The sequence below is a fragment of the Stegostoma tigrinum genome, chromosome 6 (assembly GCF_030684315.1).
Source record: "Stegostoma tigrinum isolate sSteTig4 chromosome 6, sSteTig4.hap1, whole genome shotgun sequence".
NCBI lineage: Eukaryota > Metazoa > Chordata > Chondrichthyes > Orectolobiformes > Stegostomatidae > Stegostoma > Stegostoma tigrinum.
Genome location: NC_081359.1, coordinates 14634762 through 14657067, shown reverse-complemented (window position 1 = coordinate 14657067; position 22306 = coordinate 14634762). Strand labels below are relative to the sequence as shown.

General features: G+C 43.1%; 1 protein-coding gene across 1 annotated transcript in view; it reads right to left on the bottom strand.

The window, feature by feature from the left end:
• Nucleotides 1-22306, bottom strand: part of LOC125453228 (collagen alpha-5(IV) chain-like) — a 189164-nt gene that overhangs the window by 5743 nt on the left and 161115 nt on the right. Inside the window, exons 40-48 of the mRNA XM_059646446.1 lie at nt 21212-21310; nt 20855-20905; nt 18086-18271; nt 14967-15100; nt 12883-12955; nt 5028-5099; nt 4763-4891; nt 4298-4396; nt 899-1111 (exon numbers count right to left, since the gene is read on the bottom strand). Of these exons, the coding sequence (XP_059502429.1) occupies nt 899-1111; nt 4298-4396; nt 4763-4891; nt 5028-5099; nt 12883-12955; nt 14967-15100; nt 18086-18271; nt 20855-20905; nt 21212-21310 (1056 nt within the window). The remainder of the gene's footprint in view (nt 1-898; nt 1112-4297; nt 4397-4762; nt 4892-5027; nt 5100-12882; nt 12956-14966; nt 15101-18085; nt 18272-20854; nt 20906-21211; nt 21311-22306) is intronic.

Genomic DNA, 22306 nt, shown 5'->3' with positions numbered 1-22306 from the left:
TCCATAGCACCCTACTCATCCTATTTGACCACTTGCCATAGGGTGCAACACTGACCTTCTGGGATTCCTGGCACTGGTGCCATCTTTAAAGCTCAGCTGAGCCCCTGGCCAAGTGATGGCAGTTCGCAGCTGCCCTGCACAGTTTGCCCGACTTGTCCTGGACAAGTCAAACAGAGGGTATCCACTTTGCCAATGGAGACCTGCTTGATGGGTGGTGTGTGCAGTTGCTGTCCAGGGAATGAGCCAGCAAGAAAGAAGTCAGGCTGGGTGTCTGATTTCTCCCATTCAGTCCATCGAGCCTTCCAGCAAGGCGCCTACTGCCCCAAGATTTTTCCTTGATTCGAAGCATCATCTAGGCCCCTGGTACCACTCAATAACACAATTTGGACCATGTGAACAGGAGGAACTCTGAGGAAGTTACAGCCTATCTGCCTGGAATAGCAATCCAGGAAGTATTCTCAAGTGACGAAGTATAGCACTGGTGGGCCCTTGCAATAAGATGCTTTACACTGAGATGTGGAATAGGCAGAGGGAGAGAGAAAGAAAAAGACAGGTGGAGAGGGAGACAGATATCTATGAGTTGAGGGTGAATCAGTATGAGGATAAAGAGGTGGAAACATTTGGTGAAAGATGAAGAAAGAATTGACACTGACAGGGAAAAAGAAGTCAGTCAGTTGTGTCTTTCCTCTTGTGTTTGGGCCTTCTATCTAGAACTTTCCAGTGGAAATGTTTCAAAGATTTCCCGAAAACCCCATTGAAGAAGATGCACTTTGAACTCACCAGCTGGGAAAAGAGTGCACTGTAGCCCCAATGCTGGTGATCCATGCTTCAGGATAATGTCCCTGGCTTTGGAGCAAGGGAAACGATGGAAAGCATTCCCAACCTTTCAAATACTCACCCAAGTCTTGACCGTGAGCCCTTTCATTGCCCTGGACATAAAGCAGCGAGAAGCCATCATAGATTTTCGACGTCCCTTGAGGACAACTGGGAGCCTCTGTTGTTTGACTGTGTCGGGTCACAAGGAAGCCATGAGCTATTGAAGGAGGGCCAGGATATCCCCGAGGACCAGGAGTTCCTTCTGGGCCTGCAGGTCCTGGATAACCCCTTGGACCTTAAAAGACAGAGGCAGAAATGAGCCAATTACATTTCATAACATATGTGTGTTAGAATAGTTCCTTTAACGCAATTAAACATCACTGGGATTGTCATAAATGCACTTTCATGTTGACACTGTGGTATGCAAGGAAATACTGAAGCAGGTAATACTCAAAAAGGGAAGCTTTTATAGGAAGATAGTGAGACAGAATGGCTCAAATGAAAATGTCCAGAGTGTAGGGTCCAGTTAGCAGAAACTGTGTCTGTCAACAGGGATGGAGCAATGGAAATCGAGGATGTGGAAGGGACCTCAAGCTGACTAGTGCAGGGACGTGAGATAATGGGAACTGCAGATGCTGGAGAATTCCAAGATAATAAAATGTGAGGCTGGATGAACACAGCAGGCCAAGCAGCATCTCAGGAGCACAAAAGCTGATGTTTCGGGCCTAGACCCTTCATCAGCGAGGGGGATGGGGAGAGGGAACTGGAATAAATAGGGAGAGAGGGGGAGGCGGACCGAAGATGGAGAGTAAAGAAGATAGGCGGAGAGAGTGTAGGTGGGGAGGTAGGGAGGGGATAGGTCAGTCCAGGGAAGACGGACAGGTCAAGGAGGTGGGATGAGGTTAGTAGGTAGCTGGGGGTGCGGCTTGGGGTGGGAGGAAGGGATGGGTTAGTGCAGGGACGTGCTGAGATGAAGGAGGTCACAGCAGTAAGGAAGGATGATCCATGATGGGATATAGCATAAGTGTGAGAAATCTAACCTCAAACATTTGCTTGGCGCTGAACTCAGCAAGCACAGGAATGAGGAATAAATGGGAAATCAAATGAGCTCGGGTTTATGGGAGCAGGGGGTGTGGGTCAAGTGGGAGAGCAGTCTGGAGGCTGTCGGAACAGGTGAATGTGGAGGTAACATATGCATGGAGAAGACGAACAGCAGAGGTCAGGGTGGTGTTGAGTGTTGTTAGAGAGATGGAAATAAATAGCCTTGGTGATGGAATGGATCAGAACTCAGGGTGACAGAGATGATCAGGTCGAAGTTTAGCTTAGCTCCGGACCATTTCAAGTTGGGAGAGGGATGGAGTTGGTGGCAAGGGAATGAAAATTGAAGCAGTGACAAAAGACAATGATTTCAGTCTTCTCACTACTTAATTGCTCATCCAGCATTGGATAAAATCAAACTCTGAATCAGTGTGATTTAAAATTGCAAAAGACAGGTATATTTTTAAAGAAGGTGGGCTAGTGGCAATATCAGTAGACTAGTATTCCAGAAGTTCTGGCTGACGTGCTGATGGTACAGATTCAATTCCTACTTTGGCAGCATGACATGTACATTCTGTTAATAAGTCTGCAATTGAAAGCCAGTCTTGGTTTGGTGAAAATGTCAACTATCACCAATTGATGCAAAATTCCATCTGATTCACTAATTATTTTTCCTTTTATCCACAGATGTGGGCATCCCTGGTGGGCTAGCATTTATTGCCCAACCCCAGAGGGCAGTTGAGAGTCAAACACATTGCTGTGAGCCTGGAGTCACATGTAGACCAGACCAAGTAAGATCTGTCAGATTTCCTTCCCAAAAGAGCATGATGTGTTTTTTCCTGCTATTCAACAATGGTTTGACGGTCAGCATTAGATGCTTACTTCCAGATTATGATTGAATTCAAATTCCACCATCTGCCATGGCAGGATTTGAACCCAAGATAACAAGGTGTAGAGCTGGATTAATATAGCTGGCCAGACCCGAAACGTCAGCTTTCCAGCTCCTCTAATGCTGCTTGGCCTACTCTGTTATCTCAGATTCTCCAGCATCGGCAGTTCCTACCACCTCTGAAAAGATTTGAACCCCGGTCCCCAGAACATTACCTAGATCTTTGGATTGACAGTCTAGTGATAATACCACTGGGCCATTGCCTCTCCTCGAGGGACTAATAGCCCCATAGGACTAATGTCCTGTAAGGAAGAAATTTTGCCTTCTGTGACCTACATGTGACTCCAGGCCCACAGCGATGTGGTTTTAACTGCCATCTGAAATGGTGGGGCAAACCACTTGGTTCAAGGGAAATTTGGGATGGGCAACACCCAAATTCCATAAAAGAATAAAGAAAGGTAATGAGAACATCACACTGCCAGAATCGATTGGAATGGATACTGGTGACTTTGTTTCATTTGTCGCTGAGAATGGAGTGCCTTCATCACCAGAATTTCCAGTTCATTGAGGACCAACCTTCATTAGGAATCATACCTATCAAAGCAAAGAGAAATTTCTGACCCACTATCTTTGCAGTATTCTGAATGAATAAGAATGATCCATTCTGACTGACTCTGGTCTTAGCAGAAGAGTAGACTACCCCTACAGATTGTCCTTTGATTCGGTTCGTGTTCCGTCATCCTATTGTGATAAATTTAAAGTTGTGAAGTTTACCTTAAGAGGAAGAAGCAGCAATACCTCTTTCTAGAATAAACAGTTTCTTGAAATAAAAGTGGCAAAAAGAAACTGTTACAAAAGAATTCAAAGTTACATGCAAATTAACCATCTCTGGGAAAAAACACAAACATAAAGAAGCCATTTCCTGGGATAGAGAAGGTAACAACTGTTTCAGAATCTGTTGCCTCATTGCAAATGGGCAATTAAGTCTGCCTGCAAAATGAATGTTATAAAGTAAAAGGGTTAATTGCAGGAAAAGCCGTGCTTTAAACGGACAGCTAACCCCAAATGTAACAAGGAACAGGAGAGCTATTTCTGGTAAGAAGGCAAGCTACAAACTGGAGGTCTCCAGAAATGTAATCAGTTTTGGGGAAGAAAGAATCTATTGAATCATCAATGATGCTACACCACAAACCTGAAAGAGGGGAAAGTGTGTAAGAATCCAATACCAGAACAATTTAGCGGCAGAGCTTAAAAGAACAACACCGCATAAAGTACGAACCCTGGATGTTTCCAGAGACAGATACTGTTGGTGAAATCCTGCCACATTCCATCATTAATTAAGTAAAAAGGCTATGAGGCTTAACTTGCTTATTTGAGGAGACTTATTTCAGTTGCTACATGCAACAAAGTTCAAATTATTTTTTCAGTACTTGATTACGTGTGAGATTTCTGAATGTGTAGCAGAATTAAACGCTGATTGTATAAAGGAAAGTGTTCCGTTTCATTCATTGGCAACCCCCCTATAAACCAATAGGCCAAGTGGCCACCACTTACCTGCTGGACCAGATGGGCCAATTTCTCCTTTCAGTCCAGGCCTCCCCTCAAATCCAGGAGACCCTGGTTCACCAGCAGCACCGATTGGACCTACTGGACCTGCAATGAGTAACAAATAATTAATAATCTCATACTTTGGGAGTAATCCTTGAACAAGTGAGATATACAGTAGGGCAGAACACTCAGACAGTAATAGACCTGGAGGAGCTTCTAAAGATAGGGGAGGGTAAGGCCAGTGAATGGTTTGAACATTTCATTTGCTAATGGGAATGATCTCTGACTTGGCTCTGAGAAGAGAATCTCATCCATTGGGAGCACACATCAAAAAGTCTAGTATTCACATTCAACCCCATGTTGTCCACAGCCCAGCTGGTGAACTGAGTAGGAGGGTCACCAAGTTCCTACTCAAAGGGCAAATGATTCTTCCCAGACTTCCTTATCCCATGGTGAGGAATATTAACATACCCTTGTCTCCTTTAATGCCTGGAAACCCAGGGTATCCCTTTGGTCCGTCTTCTCCTGGGCGACCAGGAAATCCAGGATCTCCCTTCACGACCTGCAGAGGGCCTTGTGGACCAACAGGACCGGGTAGACCTGTCAACAAAGCATCACATGGTCAGCAAAAAGACCCGACCTAAGACAATCTGAAGTAGATTCCACACCTAAACTCAGAGCAATTCACAATTCTCTGCTTGGCGACGTAGAGTCAAATGGAGTCAAGTCCAATTACCTGGTGGCCCAGGTTGTCCTCGATCACCCTGTGGCCCTGGATATCCGGGTGGTCCTGGAACACCTTTGATTCCTAGAAAGACATTTGTTGAAATCATGTTACATTGATGAAGTTTCAAATCTGAAATTATCCAAGATTCTTTAAAGAAATCAAGCACACAAAAGGATTCCATGGATTTAAACTGCTTTACAATGCATTTCGCCACATGATCTGATATCTCTCTAACAACAGGCAGAGAATCCGCTCCCATGTCTTCCCTTCGCAGTCCCACACGGTTTCCACTGGTGTTCCCCAAGGATCTACCTTTGGCCTGCTCCCTTTCCTTGCAATGTGTCCTGCCCCTCACTTGGCTCCCACCACAATTCTCCATCCACACTTTCCAACTGTAAACTAATCTCCTGTTACCGATCTAAAATGAGAGGTGGCTGACAGGACAGATCGCTTGATGTGCGTAACTGTCCTCTTTGACCTATACAGCAATCCAGCGTTACAATAGTGAATACAGAATGGAAATTGAAACCAATCCTGATGTCAGAGGAGGAGGATGGGAATCATGGATTTTCACAGATTACCTATCAGGACATTTGGAATCTAGGAATAAACAGACGAAACAAAGATAAGATCCCACCTAGTTCAGCTTCCACCATTTTGCTAGTCGCATGATACAACAACAGTGCAATTATTGAGAATGCAATTTCTTTGTTTGAAAGGGGTTGATTTGAAGAAACGAGAGAGGTAAAGGCAGTGAGTGAGAAAGCAGGAAATGACAGGCCAGTTAGCTTAAAATTAGTCGTAGGGAAAACGTCAGAAATATCATAGAGACATTGTACCAGGAAACTTTGAAAAATTCAAGGCTTTCAGCTACAGTCAACATATTTTTGCGAAAGAGAAGTCACTCCAACCCAATTTATTACAATTCTTTGAATAAAGAACGTGAGCCGCAGGATCTGGCAGATTTAATGCATTTAGATTTTCGGAAGGCATCTGATTGGGTGCCACATCAAAGGCTGACTAAGGAAGTCAGCGATAGCATAAAAGCAAAAGAGAAAGCATATAATGTGGCGCAGGGCGTTGGGAAACCAGAGGACTGGGAAGCTTACAAAGACCGACAGAGGACAACAAAAGAAATAAGGAGAGAGAAGATTAAATATGAGGGTAGGCTAGCCAGTAATATAAGTGAAGACTGTAAGAGTTTCTTTAGATACATAAAAGGCAAAAGAGACGCAAAAGTGGACAATAGACCAATAGACAATGATGCTGTAGAGATAGCATTGGGGAACAAGGAAATGGCTGAGGAACTGAATAATTACTTTGTGTCCGTCTTCACGGTGGAAGACACGAGTAATATCTCAAAAATTCAAGAGAGTCAGGGGGCAGAGCTGAGTATAGTGGACATTACCAAGGAGAAGGTGCTGGTAAAACTGATTGGCCTCAAGGCGGATAAATCACTTGGACCAGATGGACTACACCCCAGAGTTCTAAACGGGATAGCTGAGGAGATAATGGAAACATTAATGGTGATCTTTCAGGAAACGCTAGAGTCAGGGAGGGCCCCAGAGGGCTGAAAAATAGCTAATGTGACACCCCATTTAAAAAGGGAGTAAAGAAAAAGACAGAAAATGACAGACCAATTAGCCTGACCTTGGTCGTGGGTAAGATTTTGGAGTTCATTGTGAAGGATGAGATTTCTGAATACTTGGAAGTGTGTAGTAAAATAAGGCAAAGTCAGCATGGTTTCATCAAGGGGAGGTCATGCCTGACAAATCTGCTAGAATTCTTTGAGGAAGTAACAAGCAAGTTAGACCAAGGAGAGCCAATGGATGTGATCTACTAGGACTTCAAGAAGGCCATTGATAAGGTGCCACACAGGAGCCTGCTGAGTAAGATAAGGGCCCATGGTGTTAGAGGCAAGGTGCTAGCCAGGAGAGAAGATCGGCTGTCTGGCAGAAAGCCGAGAATGGGGATACAAGATTCTTTCTCAGGATGGCAGCAGGTGACAAGTGGAGTTCAGCAAGGGTCAGTGTTGGGATCACAACTTTTCACTTTATACATTAATGGTCTAGATGAAGGAACTGTGGACATTCTGGCTAAGTTTGCAGACGACACAAAGATAGGTGAGGGACAGGTAGTATTGAGGAGGTGGGGAAGCTGCAGAAGGTTTTGGACCGGTTAGGAGAGTGGGCAAAGAAGTGGCAGGTGGAGTACAAAATGGCAAAGTGTGAGGTCATGCACTTTGGTAAGAAGAATAATGGCATGGACTATTTTCTACATGGGGAGAAAATTCAGAAGTCTGTAGTGCAAAGAGACTTGGGAGTTCTAGTCCAGGATTCTCTCAAGGTAAACTTGCAGGTTGAGTCAGTAGTCTGGAAGGCAAATGCGATGTTGGCATTTATGTTGAGAGGACTTGAATATAAAAACAGGGATATACTCCTGAGGCTTTATAAAGCTCTGGTCAGGCCACATTTGGAATGTTGTGTTCAGTTTTGGGCCCCATATCTCGTGAAGGATGTGCTCGCCCTGGAGCGGTTTCAGAAGAGGTTCATGAAAATTGTCCCAGGAATGGAAAGCTTAACATATGGGGAATGTTTGAGGAGTCTGGGACTATTCTCATTGGATTTAGAAAGATGAGAGAGGATCTAATTGAAACTTATAGAATACTGAATGGCCACTCTGGACAGAATGGATGTTGGAAAGATGCTTCCATTGGTAGGAGAGACTAGGATCCGAGGGCACAGCCTTAGAGTAAAGGGAAGACCTTTTAGAATGGAAATAAGGAGAAACTTCTTCAACTAGAGAGTGGTGAATCTATGGAATTCACTGCCACAGAAGGTTGTGGAGGCCAGGTCACTGAGTACATTTAAGACTGAGATACATAGATTCTTGATTATCAAGGGGATCAAGGGCTGCGGGGAGAAAGCAGAAGAATAGGGTTGAAGAACTTATCAGTCATGATTGAATGGTGGAACAGACTTGATGGGACGAATGGCCTAATTTCTGCTCCTATGTCTTATGGTCTTATGGTCTCATGATGGTTGCAGGAAATAAAAGTTGATGGCGCAAGGGATAATATATTATCTAGGATAGAAGGCTGGCAAGCTAACAATGAGCGGAGGGGAGAAATAAGTGGATCAAAATGTGATGTCACAAGGATCAGCGCTGGAGTCAAAACGACATAAAGATTGATCAGCAATTAAGCTGTAAGGAGGGTATAAGAAGGTGATAAACAGATATTGACATTAAGTTCTGGCTGTATATGACATTGTTTAGGCCACTTTTGGAATCCTGCATTCAGTTCTGGTCTCCCTGCTACAGGAAAAATGTTGTGAAAATTGAAAGGGTTCGGAAAAGATTTACAAGGATGTAGCTGGGATCGGAGGGGTGGTGAGCTATAGAGAGGGGCTAAATGGACTGGGGCTATTTTCCCTGCAGCATTGGAGGCTGAGGGGTGACCTTACTGGTTTATAAAATCACGAAGAGCGTGGATAGGGTAGGTAGCCATGGTCTATTCCCTGGTGTGGGGCAGTCTAAAACCAGGGGGTATGGGTTTAAAATGAGAGGGGAAAGATTTAAAATGTGCGTAAGGGGCAACTTTTTCACACAGAGGGTGGTAATGTATGGAATGAGTTGCCAGAGGAGGTATGGAGGCTGGTACAATTATAACGTTTAAAAGGCATCTGGATGGGTATATGAATAGGAAGGGTTTAGAGGGATATGGGCCAAACACTGGCAAATGGGGTTAGACTAATTTAGGATATTTCGTCAGCATGAATGAATTGGATTGAAGGGTCTGTTTCCATGCTGCATAGCCCTATGACTCAATGACTCTTAGTGAATGGTGAAGTATCTGGTGAATGGACTATATTGTGGAGAAAATGCAAAATTATGCATTTTGGCAGAATGAATTAAAGAGGATATTATTTGAATGGTGAGACAGTGCAGTACTCTGAGATGCAAACAGACCATAATTTAGAGTGCAGGCACTGCAAGTAATTAGGAAAGTTAAAATTGAAATGACTGTTTATTTAAGGCAAATAGAATGCAGAAATAGAGAAGTACTGTTTCAGGTATATAGGGCATTGGTGAGACTGCGTCTAGTGTATTGTGCACAGTACTGTTCTCCGTATTTCAGGAAGAACATAAATGCTTTGGAAGGGAAAAGTTACTAAACTAATACTTGGGAAAGTGTGAGTTGTCCTATGAGGAATGGTCGGACAGGGTAGACATATGTCTGCTGGAGTTTAGAAGGGTAAGGCGTGTTTTAATTGGAACATAAGGGATCTCAATGGGTTGGATGTAGAAAGGATGTTTCCATTTGTGGGAGAATCTGGAAAGAAGAACCACTGTTTGAAAATAACAGGCTGCCTATTTAAGACAGAGGTGAGGATAATTTTCTGTCACAGAGGTTATGAGTCTTTTGGAACTCTCTTTCTGAAAGGTGATGGATGCAGAATGTTTGAGTATTTTTAAAGTTAGGGGTGGATAGATTCTTGATCTATCAAGGCCCAGACCAGATTTGTCCTCGGCTGCTTTGGGAAGCAAGAAATGCAATTGCTTCGCCACTTGCGAGGATCTTTGCAACCTCGCTCTCCACTGGAGTCGTACCTGAGGACTGGAGAGAGGCAAATGTAATTCCTCTCTTCAAGAAAGGAAATAGGGAAATCCCCGGCAATTACAGACCAGTAAGTCTCACGTCTGTCGTCTGCAAGGTGTTAGAAAGGATTCTGACGGATAGGATTTATGACCATCTGGAAGAGCATGGCTTGATCAAATGCAGTCAACACGGCTTTGTGAGGGGCAGATCATGCCTCACAAACCTTATCGAGTTCTTTGAGGATGTGACTAGAAAAGTTGATGAGGGTCGAACTGTGGATGTGGTGTATATGGACTTCAGTAAGGCATTTGATATGGTTCGCCATGGTAGGCTCATTCAGAAGGTCAGGAGGAATGGCATACAGGGGAACTTAGCTGTCTGGATACAGAATTGGCTGGCCAACAGAAGGCAGTGAGTGGTAGTAGAAGGAAAATATTCTGCCTGGAAGTCAGTGGTGAGTGGTGTTCCACAGGGCTCTGTCCTTGGGCCTCTACTGTTTGTAATTTTTATTAATGACTTGGATGAGGGGATTGAAGGATGGGTCAGCAAGTTTGCAGACGACACGAAGGTCGGAGGTGTCGTTGACAGTACAGAGGGCTGTTGAAGGCTGCAGCAGGACATTGACAGGATGCAGAGATGGGCTGAGAGGTGGCAGATGGAGTTGAACCTAGATAAATGCGAGGTGATGCATTTTGGAAGGTCGAATTTGAAAGTTGAGTACAGGATTAAGGATAGCATTCTTGGCAGTGCGGAAGAACAGAGGGATCTTGGTGTGCAGATACATAGCTCCCTTAAAATGGCCACCCAAGTGGACAGGGATGTTAAGAAAGCATATGGTGTTTTGGCTTTCATTAACAGGGGGATTGAGTTTAAGAGTCGTGAGATCTTGTTGCAGCTCTATAAAACTTTGGTTAGACCGCACTTGGAATACTGCGTCCAGTTCTGATCACCCTATTATAGGAAAGATGTGGATGCTTTGGAGAGGGTTCAGAGGAGGTTTACCAGGATGCTGCCTGGACTGGAGGGCTTATCTTATGAAGAGAGGTTGACTGAGCTCAGACTTTTTTCATTGGAGAAAAGGAGGAGGAGAGGGGACCTAATTGAGGTATACAAGATAATGAGAGGCATAGATAGAGTTGATAGCCAGAAACTATTTCCCAGGGCAGAAATGGCTAACACGAGGGGTCATAGTTTTAAGCTGGTTGGAGGAAAGTATAGAGGGGATGTCAGAGGCGGGTTCTTTACACAGAGAGTTGTGAGAGCATGGAATGCGTTGCCAGCAGCAGTTGTGGCAGCAAGGTCATTGGGGACATTTAAGAGACTGCTAGACATGCAAATGGTCACAGAAATTTGAGGGTGCATACATGAGGATCAATGGTCGGCACAACATCGTGGGCTGAAGGGCCTGTTCTGTGCTGTACTGTTCTATGTTCTATGATAAGTAGGGGGGAGAAAGGTTATCGGGGTAGGTTAGGCTATGGAATAATCAGATTCGCCATGATCTTATTAACTGATGGAGCAGGCTTGAAGTCTGAGGGACATACCCTGCTGCTAATTAGCATGCTCTTATGTTTAAATTATTAGTGGGTGAATCTCCATCAATGAGTCTACACCAGAGTCAGACAGGAGGCACAGATATATTTGGAGAGTGTAATCTGAGTACAATTAAATTAAATATTCAATTAAATCAATCAGAGAATACTATTTCCATAACTCAGCCGAATGAAAATTGTCTCATTTCAATGTTGGTTTGCATTCTTCAGGATCATTCCATATTACTAATACTCAACGCCAGTTTGCATTCAAGTATAAAAACTGTGCTATTATGCTTGTGGATGCACAAATCTAAATGAATTAATGATTGTTTCCTTCAAAGCACTTTGAAATGTTGGATTCATTTATCAGTGATGTCTTGTATCAGAGCAGCTGTGGGAGTTCAAGGGAGGAATTTCAGAGCTGTGGGAAATCAAGTAGTCCCTATGCAATCTGCATGATCCTCAGGCTCTGGTGTCTCAAGCAATCAGCAATGATGAGATCTGAGGGTCATCAGAAAGAGCAAACCATTAGCACCAATAATTTGATGCAAACGAAGGGCAATGGGTAGGATGTTAAGGTATGAGAGACGCTGTAGAAGAGGTGGATCAAGGTAATACTGGTGATGAGGGACTGAGTTTTAAGTGGGGAGAGTTTGATAAAGGGCAGGGTCTCTGTCAGAAGTTGTTGCTCTGGTTTCTCTGATGTGATGTTATGATGTGGGAGGTCAGAGGTCAATCCTGCAGGGCCTACTGATGACCGCACCATAATTCAGAATGTGATGGCTCTGTGCATAATGCATTAGCAATCAGGAATGCAACCAACGAAATCATTGCTGCCCATTCAGAACTTCAAATCCTGCCAGCCTCAATTCTAGACCCAGGAAGGGAATCTTGGTATTTGGTGCCTTTGGTATATAGTACCTCAAACTGGGAGCACAGATTCCAGATAAGTACTCATATCTGCTACTATTGAGGATAGTATTGGCCATGGCTCAGTGGATCCTGCAATTGCCTCTGACTTTGAAGGAAATGCGTTCAAGCCCCATTCCAGAGAGAACAAAAGTCCAAGCTCACAATCCCACTCACCCGAGGGTCAGTACTAAGGGAGCACTGCAAATGTCAAGGGCACAGTTTGGGGGTAGCACTGCACTGTTGGATGGTTGCTACTGAGGAAGTGCTGCAACATCAGAGCGCCAGTACTTAGGGGTTGTTGTATTGTTGGATGGGCAGAACTGAGGAAGCCCTACACTGTCAAGAGGTCAGTAATGATGGAGTGCTGCACTTTGGTGGGCTAACACTGAGGGAGCATTATACGGTCTAAGGATTGGCATTAAATATAGGGTGCACTATGGCAGGGTCAGTAATGTTATCATTTAGATGAAACATTAAACTAAGTTCTCAACTGATGGCATGAAAACTGATTATCTGGTCAGAATCCCATTGCTTATGGCACCTTGCTGTGTGTAAATTGCCTGATGTGTTTCCTTTGCAACTATTATTACTCTTCAAAGGGTGAGCCTCTATTAGGTTACCTGGATGTCCTGGACCGGTGAAAGGTGCTATAGGAATGCAAGTTCTTTTCTTTCCACATTCCTCCTCACCTTGTACTTACAAGGTGTGTATGTTGTAACCTGTTTTCCTCATATCATGCAATTCCACTCATTGTCACCACATACACTTTAACAACACTAGATTAGTAACTCCATATTTGTATGAGTTATTAACAAACCGACAAATCCTGGAACTCCATGAGGTCCTGATTCACCCTTCTGTCCTGGAACACCTGGGTAACCAGCAACACCCTGTGGGGAAAGAATATCCATCTTTAAACATTTAGAATAAAACTAATCAACTTCTGTTTTATGGCTTTTAATTGCAAATCACTACTTTCATCATTCTTTTTAGTTTTAACATTCTATACTGTAGAAATTCTGAAGAAGGGTCTAGGCCCGAAACGTCAGCCTTCCTGCTCCCCTGATGCTGCTTGGCCTGCTGTGTTCATCCAGCTGTACACCTTGTTATCTCTATTGTAGAAATTCTGTTGGATTTTCAGCCCCTCAAACCTGTTCCTCCAGTAAAATATATCCTGACTGATCCGCTCCATCAGTGGTATCACACTGACTAGTTTTTCATCTTGTCTCATTCAGGAAAGTCGGGAGTATTGCATCAAATTCCATTCCATTCCTTGTGCCTTATAGATAGTGAGCTGGCATTGGAGGAGTCAGGAGGCAAGTTCCTAGCTGCAGAATTCCCAGCCTCTGGCCTGATCCCGTAGACAGCGTATTTATATGGCAAGCCCATGTTCAGTTTCTGGTCAATGGTAATCACCATGTTGGGGTATTCAGCCATCAGAGTGAAAATAAAAACAAGGAGAGATAGTTAGGTTCTCTCTTGTTGGAGAGTGTCATAGCCTGGGACCTGTGTGACACAAATGCCATTTGCCACATGTCAGGCTGAATCTAGATCTTGCTGAAGATGCACATTGACTGCTTCTGTATTTGCAGAGTTGTGAATGGTGTTGAACATTGTGCAATCTTCACTTCTGACTTTATGATGGAGGAAAGGTCACTGATGAAGGAGCTGCAGATGGGTAGACCTAGATCACTACTCTGCAGAAACTCTTGCAACAATGTTCTGATACAAGAAATCATTGTACAATAAATTTGTGAATGAGTGAGTTATTGGATATTGTATAATCTTGAATATTAAGGCTGTAAAGAAGTCTGGAACTAAACGGCAGAACCCAAATTAAGCATCAGTGAACAGATTGATGCTGAGTATTTGGCACTTGATTGCACTGCGAAACAAATTCTTATATCACTTTGCTAATGATTGAGAGGAGGTTGATGGTTTGGTAATTGTTTGGATTGGATTTGTCCTGTGCTTTGTAAGTAGGACATAGCCGGCCAGGTTTCCATATTGTCAGCTAGATGCTATTGTTGTAGTTGCATCTATCTGACAATGTGGAAAGTTTGGAATTTGACCAAAGAGTTCTCAGCAATTGATTACCCTTCCGTTAAATTTAACTACATACGTTTAAATTTAAATAAAACTACATTCAGCCTACAACTCAGAAACAAGCCATTCCACCCAACTGGTCCAAACTTATGTTTATGCTCCACAGAAATTTCCTCTCCCCAGCCTGGTGTCACGGCCTCCTAGCATGGCATGCCATCTTCATGGTCTAGCCCAGCAGTTTTCCGATGGTATATGGTGGTCTTCGGCCTGGGATGGCCTCAGCATGGTCTCGACATCCCAAGGGGATTCCAGAGTGATCTCCAACCCTCATGAACCTCGAGGTGAAGCCCAGTTTAGTCTGGAGCCAAGGCATGATGCAGACTGGAGGCTAGGTGCCAGCACAGAACATTACAGCGCAATACAGACCCTTTGACCTTCGATGTTGTGCCGACCTGTGAAACCAATCTGAAGCCCATCTAACCTACACTATTCCGTTATCATCCATATGTTTATCCAACGACCATTTAAATGCCCTTAAAGTTGTGGTCAGGATTGGATGATCTTGTTCTGAACTTTTATTTCTGCAATGTTGGACTTTTAATTTTCTAAGCTTTTGTAACTGCAGAAGCTGTCCCTCGGTACCTTTGTACCTAAAATAGCGCTGTAAGTAGCAACACACAGCCGTTCACTGTACTGATTTGAGTACATGTGAGAACGAAGCTAATTCAATTCAGTTTAATTCATTCTTCCTCATCCCATCCTATTAGCATATCCTTCTGTTCCCTTAATTAGTATATCCAGCTTCCTCTTGAGTGTAACAATGAAGAGCATATTCTGCACGGTAATCTAACTTACAGGAGACCCCTGGATTCCCTGCTCTCCCTTTGGTCCTGGAAAGCCCTGGGGTCCTGGGCTACCTTTATCTCCTTTGTCACCTTTGGCTCCATCCAATCCTGGAGCTCCAGGCCCTCCTGGAATTCCCGGGGCCCCTGTAAAAGAGAAGGTGTAGACAGTTCAAACATCAATACTTATTAATTACCTTCTGAATGAACCCTAGCATTGTTCCATCCTTTAAGCATATGTGTCGATGTTTCATTGTTCCTTAGGGCAAATTGTGTTTTTATATCATGTTATCTATTTTCAGTAAGATCTTAATCTGCCATAATCTGCTCTTCATGACTGTCCAATGCGAGTAAGTAAAGTGTATGGGACCTCAGTACTTTCTATGACTTTTTTCAGATTCTATAAGTTTGTAATCAGTGCTGATTAACCTTGAGGTTTGCAGCCTGTTTAATTGCCACACAGTAAAATTACCATTTTTCCACCACTTCCCATAGCCTTCCCTGAACCCTTCTACTATCTTTGCCAGTCCTTTTGGTAATATACCATGACCCCCGAATTACATTTATTTTTGGTGGCCTTATATATAACATTGTAAGGCTTGTCGAGCTTTCTCTAAAGCTTCAGCTTTAATTAGTACCCCTTTCTGTACATGCAGTATATTCAAATGCACAGAAAAAGCAGAGCTAATTGTAGTCCCTTACCAAGATCATAATTTATCACGAAAAAAAATGTTTACAGTTCTCCCCAAAAACCAATCAATATGGATTGTAACTTCCAGCTATTTGCTGTGAATTCTTCCCATGGGCTGCTATTTGCATATTAGTTGCTCTCCTAGAACCCTATGAAGTATCTCATCTATCATTGCACGTTTTCTTTCGATCAGTGCCTTACTAAAAGACTTTCTGCTGCTGTTGGGTTTATTATCAAAATTCTTCGTATTTCCACACACATTTCCTTAAATTCATTGTTGGAAAATTTCATCCCTCACCTACATCGCTCTCTCACCCATTGTCAGTGAGAGAGGGATTCAGCTCATGACTCACTACAGTCCCTATCCATTTCTATATTCATTTTTTCACAATAGACTTTTCTCTTTTGCTATTACTTATTGTGGATTGGCTAAATCTAGCTGCCATATCTATGAAGTGAAAGATGGTTTTCGCTTTATCCCATACTGTGAAGTGCATTGCCAAAACATTTTTTTAAAATCTATACCCATTGACAGACTCACCATTTACTGTGTTGAATCCTCCTATATTTTACAAAATAAAAAATTTAACACCGACCTCTTCCATAACTGTCTTGTCCCTCCTGCATCCTTAAGTAGAATTTTTAAGATATGGCAAGATTTGAGATGAATGGACAAACTGCAGATTTAAGACATTTAGCCTTTCTTTTCCTTTAAATGCCAATAACACGTACATAGTACCTCGATTAGAGAAGTTAGGCCTCGTTAACAGAATATACTAATGTCCAGCTTGTGAAAACTATACATCCAGTGACTTGAATATGACTTGATTGCTATTATGGCGATTTGGCTATATGGTGGGTTTTTGATGTTCCACAAGAATAGATGCAAAGGAAAAGGAGGTGGGGGAGCTTTGTTAATGAAGAACAATATTAGGCCAGTGGTGAGGAGTGATATTGTTGCAATAGGTCATATTATGGAATTTTGGTGGAAAAAGGCGACAGCAAGCCTAGAAGTAATGGTAGGAGTTGTCTCCAGACTGCTGAAGAGCTGCCTCACTGAAGGGTAAAGTGCAAAATTGACAGGAAAATGGAGATGTGTGAAAAGGACACTATAACTATCATGGGTGATTTTAATCCGCATAATTACTGGACAAGCCAATGGCCAATGGTGACATGGAGATTTCTAAAGTACACTATGAATTATTTTATAGAGCAGCTCATTGCAGTTCCTACCCAGGAACAAGCTATTTTAGGTACAGTAATGTGCAATGAGGGAGGATTAATAACAGATCTTGTAGTTAAGGATCCTCTTGGGGGGTAACAATCACAAAATAGTAGAATTTCACATTCAGTTTGAGAAGGAGAAACCCCAGTCTTAAACCGGAGTCCTCAATTTAAATTAGGGCAATTACAGAGAAATGAAGGAAGATTTGACCTGGAAAAAATATTTTCTGGTTTTTTCTCTCTTTTGGCTCTATCTCCACTCATTGTTTACTGCTGCCTCTTCCCGACTTCTACAAAATGCCAACATTTTCCAAGCTTCCGTCAGTTTGGAAGAAAGGTGACTGGACCCAAAACTATGCTTTCTCTCCACAGGTGGTACCAGGCCTGCTGAGTTTTTCCAGCAGTTTCTGTTTCTGATTTCCAGCTCCACAGTTCTTTCGGTTTTTTTTTGGAGAAGTATTTATCCCTTAATTGACATCACGATCCCTTGGTTGACATCTGGCCACTGTCTCATTGCAGTGCAATGGTGCTAACTGTGGTGAAACTGACTGCTGGATACTTTAGGAAGACTTGTGGTCGTGTAGAATGCTAACTAAATGCAAACCTTTTAAAGAAACAAATAGTCAATTTGTTCAGCAATGAGAAAACATGACTAATTAACATTTTGCATAAATTTGGCAGGACTCTGGGTACAACACCCTGCTGTTATTCAAAAATTGTCATGAGGTCTTTTAGAGGCATCGGAAGAAAATGATAAGAAAATAGTAATATACAGAATTGCAACATTATAATTCCTGGATAGTCATGCTAATTATGAGACTGCTTCTGTTTATCGTAAAGAGAAATTGTTTCCAGTAGCAGATGGGTCAGCAACCAGAGAATGGAGATGCAAGTTATTTGTCATGAAATCTAGAAAGGAGATGAAGAGAATTTGTTTTTGTTGTACATGGAGTTGTTATGCTTTGGAATGAGCTCCCTGAAAGTGGTGGAAGCAGATGCCATGATAACTTTCAAAAGGAAATTGGATAAATAAAGGAAAACAGTTATAGAGCTTTGGAACAGAGAAGTGGAATGAATTGGACAACTCTAAGAGCCACGATGGGCCAAATGGCCTATATTGTGTCACAATGTTCCAAGTGGAACAGGAAGTTAATGTGATTCTAACAATTCATGATCAAAGCATATCTGCAGTCAATGTCTAACATCAGGCAACTTACCTGGATGGCCAACTTCACCCACATTTCCTTTTTCACCTTTTGGCCCCTCCAGAGCCACGTTCGGGGGTCCTGGTGGACCTTGAATGCCCTGATGGCCTTTAGGGCCTGGAAATCCTCGGTCTCCTTTAATACCTGGGACTCCAGGTGAGCCCGGGTATCCTGGTAAACCAGAGTCACCCTTCAAACCTATGGAAGAACACACTGTTAGCTGGATCTAGGCTACATAACTCCCAGCACTGTCACATTTGGAAAGAACCTGAGTCATGTTCAATCCCACAGCCACAAAACCATAAAGTGGGGAATTCCATCCGCATCTAGGGGCCCCATTCTTCTCAAAACCAAGGAGGTATTTGATGAATCTCACTATTTAATTTAGATAGGGCTGCATAAATGGTTGGGTTATAATTTGCTCAAGATAATAACACAGCTTTTACCAGGAAAAGTTGTTGCTTTGACGACTGAATTCTGTTTGCTGTAATTTAAGAGACTCTTTCCAAATAAAATCGATGTGCTGTTTCTTATTAGAATAGTCTCTCAATAGATCTGATTACTGAATAGGAGCATATGATCCAGGAAAAGGAGGAGGCATTTTAGCCCTTCAATCCTGCTGTGCCACTTGATATGATCATTGCTGGGTTCTCATCACGGTCTCAACTTTCCTGCCTGCTCCCCGTAACCCTTTAACCTATTACTAATTAAAAATCTGTCTATCTCCTTCTTAAATGTATTGAGTGTCCTGGTATCCACTGCACTGTGGGATAGTGAATTCAACAGATTCAGGACCTTTTGAGGGAAGTTATTTCTCATCATCTCTGTTTTAAACCTGCTACCCCCTCACCCTAAACCTATGATCTCTCATTCTAGATCACTCCACATGAAGAAATATCCCTTCCACGTTTACTTTGTCAATCCTCTTTAGTAATTTCTATACCTGAAGTCGGTCTCCTGTCCTTCTTCTAAGCTCTACAGGGCATAGGCCTGAACTACTCAGTCTCTCATCACAAGCTAATCCCCCTCAGTGGATGAACTTTGTGGGCTTATGATAGACTGTGATCAGTTCTAATGTGTGTTCACACACCATCCTGACTTGGAACTGTGTTCCTTTATAGTCACTCAGCCAAAATCCTTGAAAACTTCCCATCAGCTTGGTGGACTGTAGCAGCTTAAGGAGGCAGTTTGCCACCACGTTCCCAAGGGCAATTAAGGAAGAACAATAACTAATTGCTGAAAGAATAGAAGTTCCTGTACTGACTAGAGTTCAACACTAGGTGAAGTTTTCTTCTTTCAGGCTAAGTGTGGAGGAGGGCTTAAAAGCAGGAGAAACTTCTGCTCAGGGCCAGGTTCAGTTTTTCCATTCTTCTTATTTCATAATATCCTCGCATGGGTAAAGTGGTAAATTTTATGAGCAAGGTGTCCAGTAGCCTGTTGGGACTGTGCAGGCTTTAATATCTGGGCACTCACCCCCCACTCACCAATTCCTAGAGACGTAAGGGACCAGGCAAAAAGCACACTTTAGTGAGCCCTCCCTCAAGATTGTCTTGGAGAACCACTCAGAGAGACGGGAAGTTCTTTCCCTGAGGAAGGCAACACAAATTCAGCAGCTGAGGAGAGGTTAGTAGGTAGTTAGGAGCAGGAGACTTTCTTGCCCATGTTTGACCTGGTGTCATGGATTCCAAGGGATCTGCAGTCAATGTTAAGCACAGTGATGCTATCTTTGGTGGGGTCTGTCCTGCCCATGAGACTGGATGCAGCCGGGGATCATGTTGGTGGTGTCTGGGACATTATAAATTACAGGGGTAGTACAGTGGCCCAGCGGTTAGCACTGCTGCCTCACAGCACCAGGAACCGTGGTTCAATTCCACCCTCAAGCTACTGTCTGTGTGGAGTTTGCATGTTCTCACCATATCTGCATGGGTTTCCTCCGGGTATTCTGGTTTCCTCCCACAGTCCAAAGATGTGCAGGTTAGGGTGCCAAATTGCCCATTGTGTTCAGGGATGAGCAGGCTAGGTGGGTTATCCAGAAGAAATGTGAGGTTACAAGGATAGGATGGTGGGTGGGATGCTGTTTGGAGGGTTGGTGTGCACTCAATGGGCTGAATAGCCTGCTTCCACACTGTAGGGATTATATGATTCTATGAGCATGACTATGTCAGACCATTGTGTGACTAGTCCATGGGAAGGAGTTGCCCTGGGAACATTCAACATTTGCTGCCCTTGTTGTTTTAGGTAGTAGAGGTGGAGGTTTGGAACATGCTGAAGGAGGAGCCTGGGGTGAGTTGTTGTAATGGTATAGTCATCATCCTTTGTATCAATGGGATTCCAATTTAGCCATTGCGTGAATCAAACGTAAGGCTAAAACATTCCGGACAGGAAAGTAAGATGTAGAATGGAATGCAAAAAGAGAGCATTAAACCTTTAAATGTAAGTGTGGCAACCACATGTAAATAACAACAGTATGTATTTAAGAGGGTAGTAGGAACTGCCGATGCTGGAGAACCTGAGATAACACGGTGTGAAGCTGAATGAACACAGCAGGCCAAGCAGCATCAGAGCAGCAGGAAAGTTTGATGTTTCGGGTCAAATAATATTCTGAAGAAGGGTCCTGACCCAAAATGCCAAACTTTCCGGCTCCTCTGATGCTGCCTGGCCTGCTGTGTTCATCCAGCTTCACACCGTGTTATCTCAAAAATTGGGTAGTAAGGATTATCTCAAAGGAGGACAGATAGAGAGGTGGAAATAAAGCCACTTTTTAAGAAGAGGCAACTTTACCTTTAGATCCTGGTAGACCCGGAGACCCTGGCATATCTCTTCCTGGGATACCTGGATAATTTACAAAAAAGACAGAAACATGTTAGTTGAACAATATAAATGAAAGCACTCTTCAATGTTCCTTGACACGTAAGCTGGTGTTTCTGTTATAGAGATGATTCACTGAGAATCCAGAAGAGTATCCAGCACACAGAAATTTGCCCACCTCTACTACTTTTTCAAAGTCTCCAAAAGCCAGACATACCCAAAAATCAAACAAAGCTTTTATGCATAGTTGTTCGAATTGTTAGTTTTTATTCAGAATTTGATAAGGACCCTAAGCATTAACGTTCACCCCTGGGCACCAGACATACGTACCTTGACTTCCTTTTTCACCAATTGTTCCTGGTATTCCATCAAGACCTCTTGAGCCTTTCTCTCCTTGCAGTCCTGGGATTCCTGGAGGACCAGGAGGACCTATCACAAAAAAAAATTAAAAGATCAACAAAACTGAAAATTGCTATTTGGAGAGAAGCTTAGGCATTGTTGAGTACTCCTAAATTGTTTTCCACACACTTCTTGAACAGCAGTAATTTCTGTTCTTTGTTAAATGGCGGAAGGACAAATTGGATTATGCGTGAGATCTGAAAAATAAATTTCCTAGCGTTCGCCCTCCACTCTACTCTCAGGCCAGTAGACTTTTTGAAAATCATTTGGGCATTGGACATCAAGTTCATGACACTGCACCTGATGGATACTCTTTGGACTGATTGCTGGTTGGCATACGAAAAGGTCATTCATACCAAGCAAAAGTAACATTTCAATGCATGAATTCCAAAACAATTGGGGTCCTTGGATAGTAATTTTGATACGGTGCCTCACAGGAGGTTGCTGACCAAGGTGAGGGCCCATGGTGTTCAAGGTGAGCTACTGGCTTGGATTGAGGATTGGCTGTCTGACAGAAGGCAGAGAGTTGGGATAAAAGGCTCTTTTTTGGATTGGCAACCAGTCATGAGTGGTGTCCCGCAGGGTTCAGTGTTGGGGCCGCAGCTGTTCACCTTATATATTAATGATCTGGATGAAGGGACCGGGGGCATTCTGGCGAAGTTTGCCAATGATACAAAGATAGGTGGACAGGCAGGTAGTACTGAGGAGATGGGGAAGCTGCAGAAAGATTTAGGCAGTTTAGGAGAGTGGTCCAGGAAATGGCTGATGATATTCAATGTGAGTAAATGTGAGGTTTTGCACTTTGGAAAAAAGAATATGGGCATGGACTATTTTCTAAATGGTGAGAAAATTCGCAAATCAGAAGTGCAAAGGGATCTGGGAGTGTTGGTCCAGGATTCTCTAAAGGTTAACTTGCAGGTAGAGTCCGTGATTAAGAAAGCGAATGTAATGTTGTCGTTTATCTCAAGAGGGTTGGAATATAAAAGCAGTGATGTGCTTCTGAGGCTTTATAAGGCTCTAGTTAGG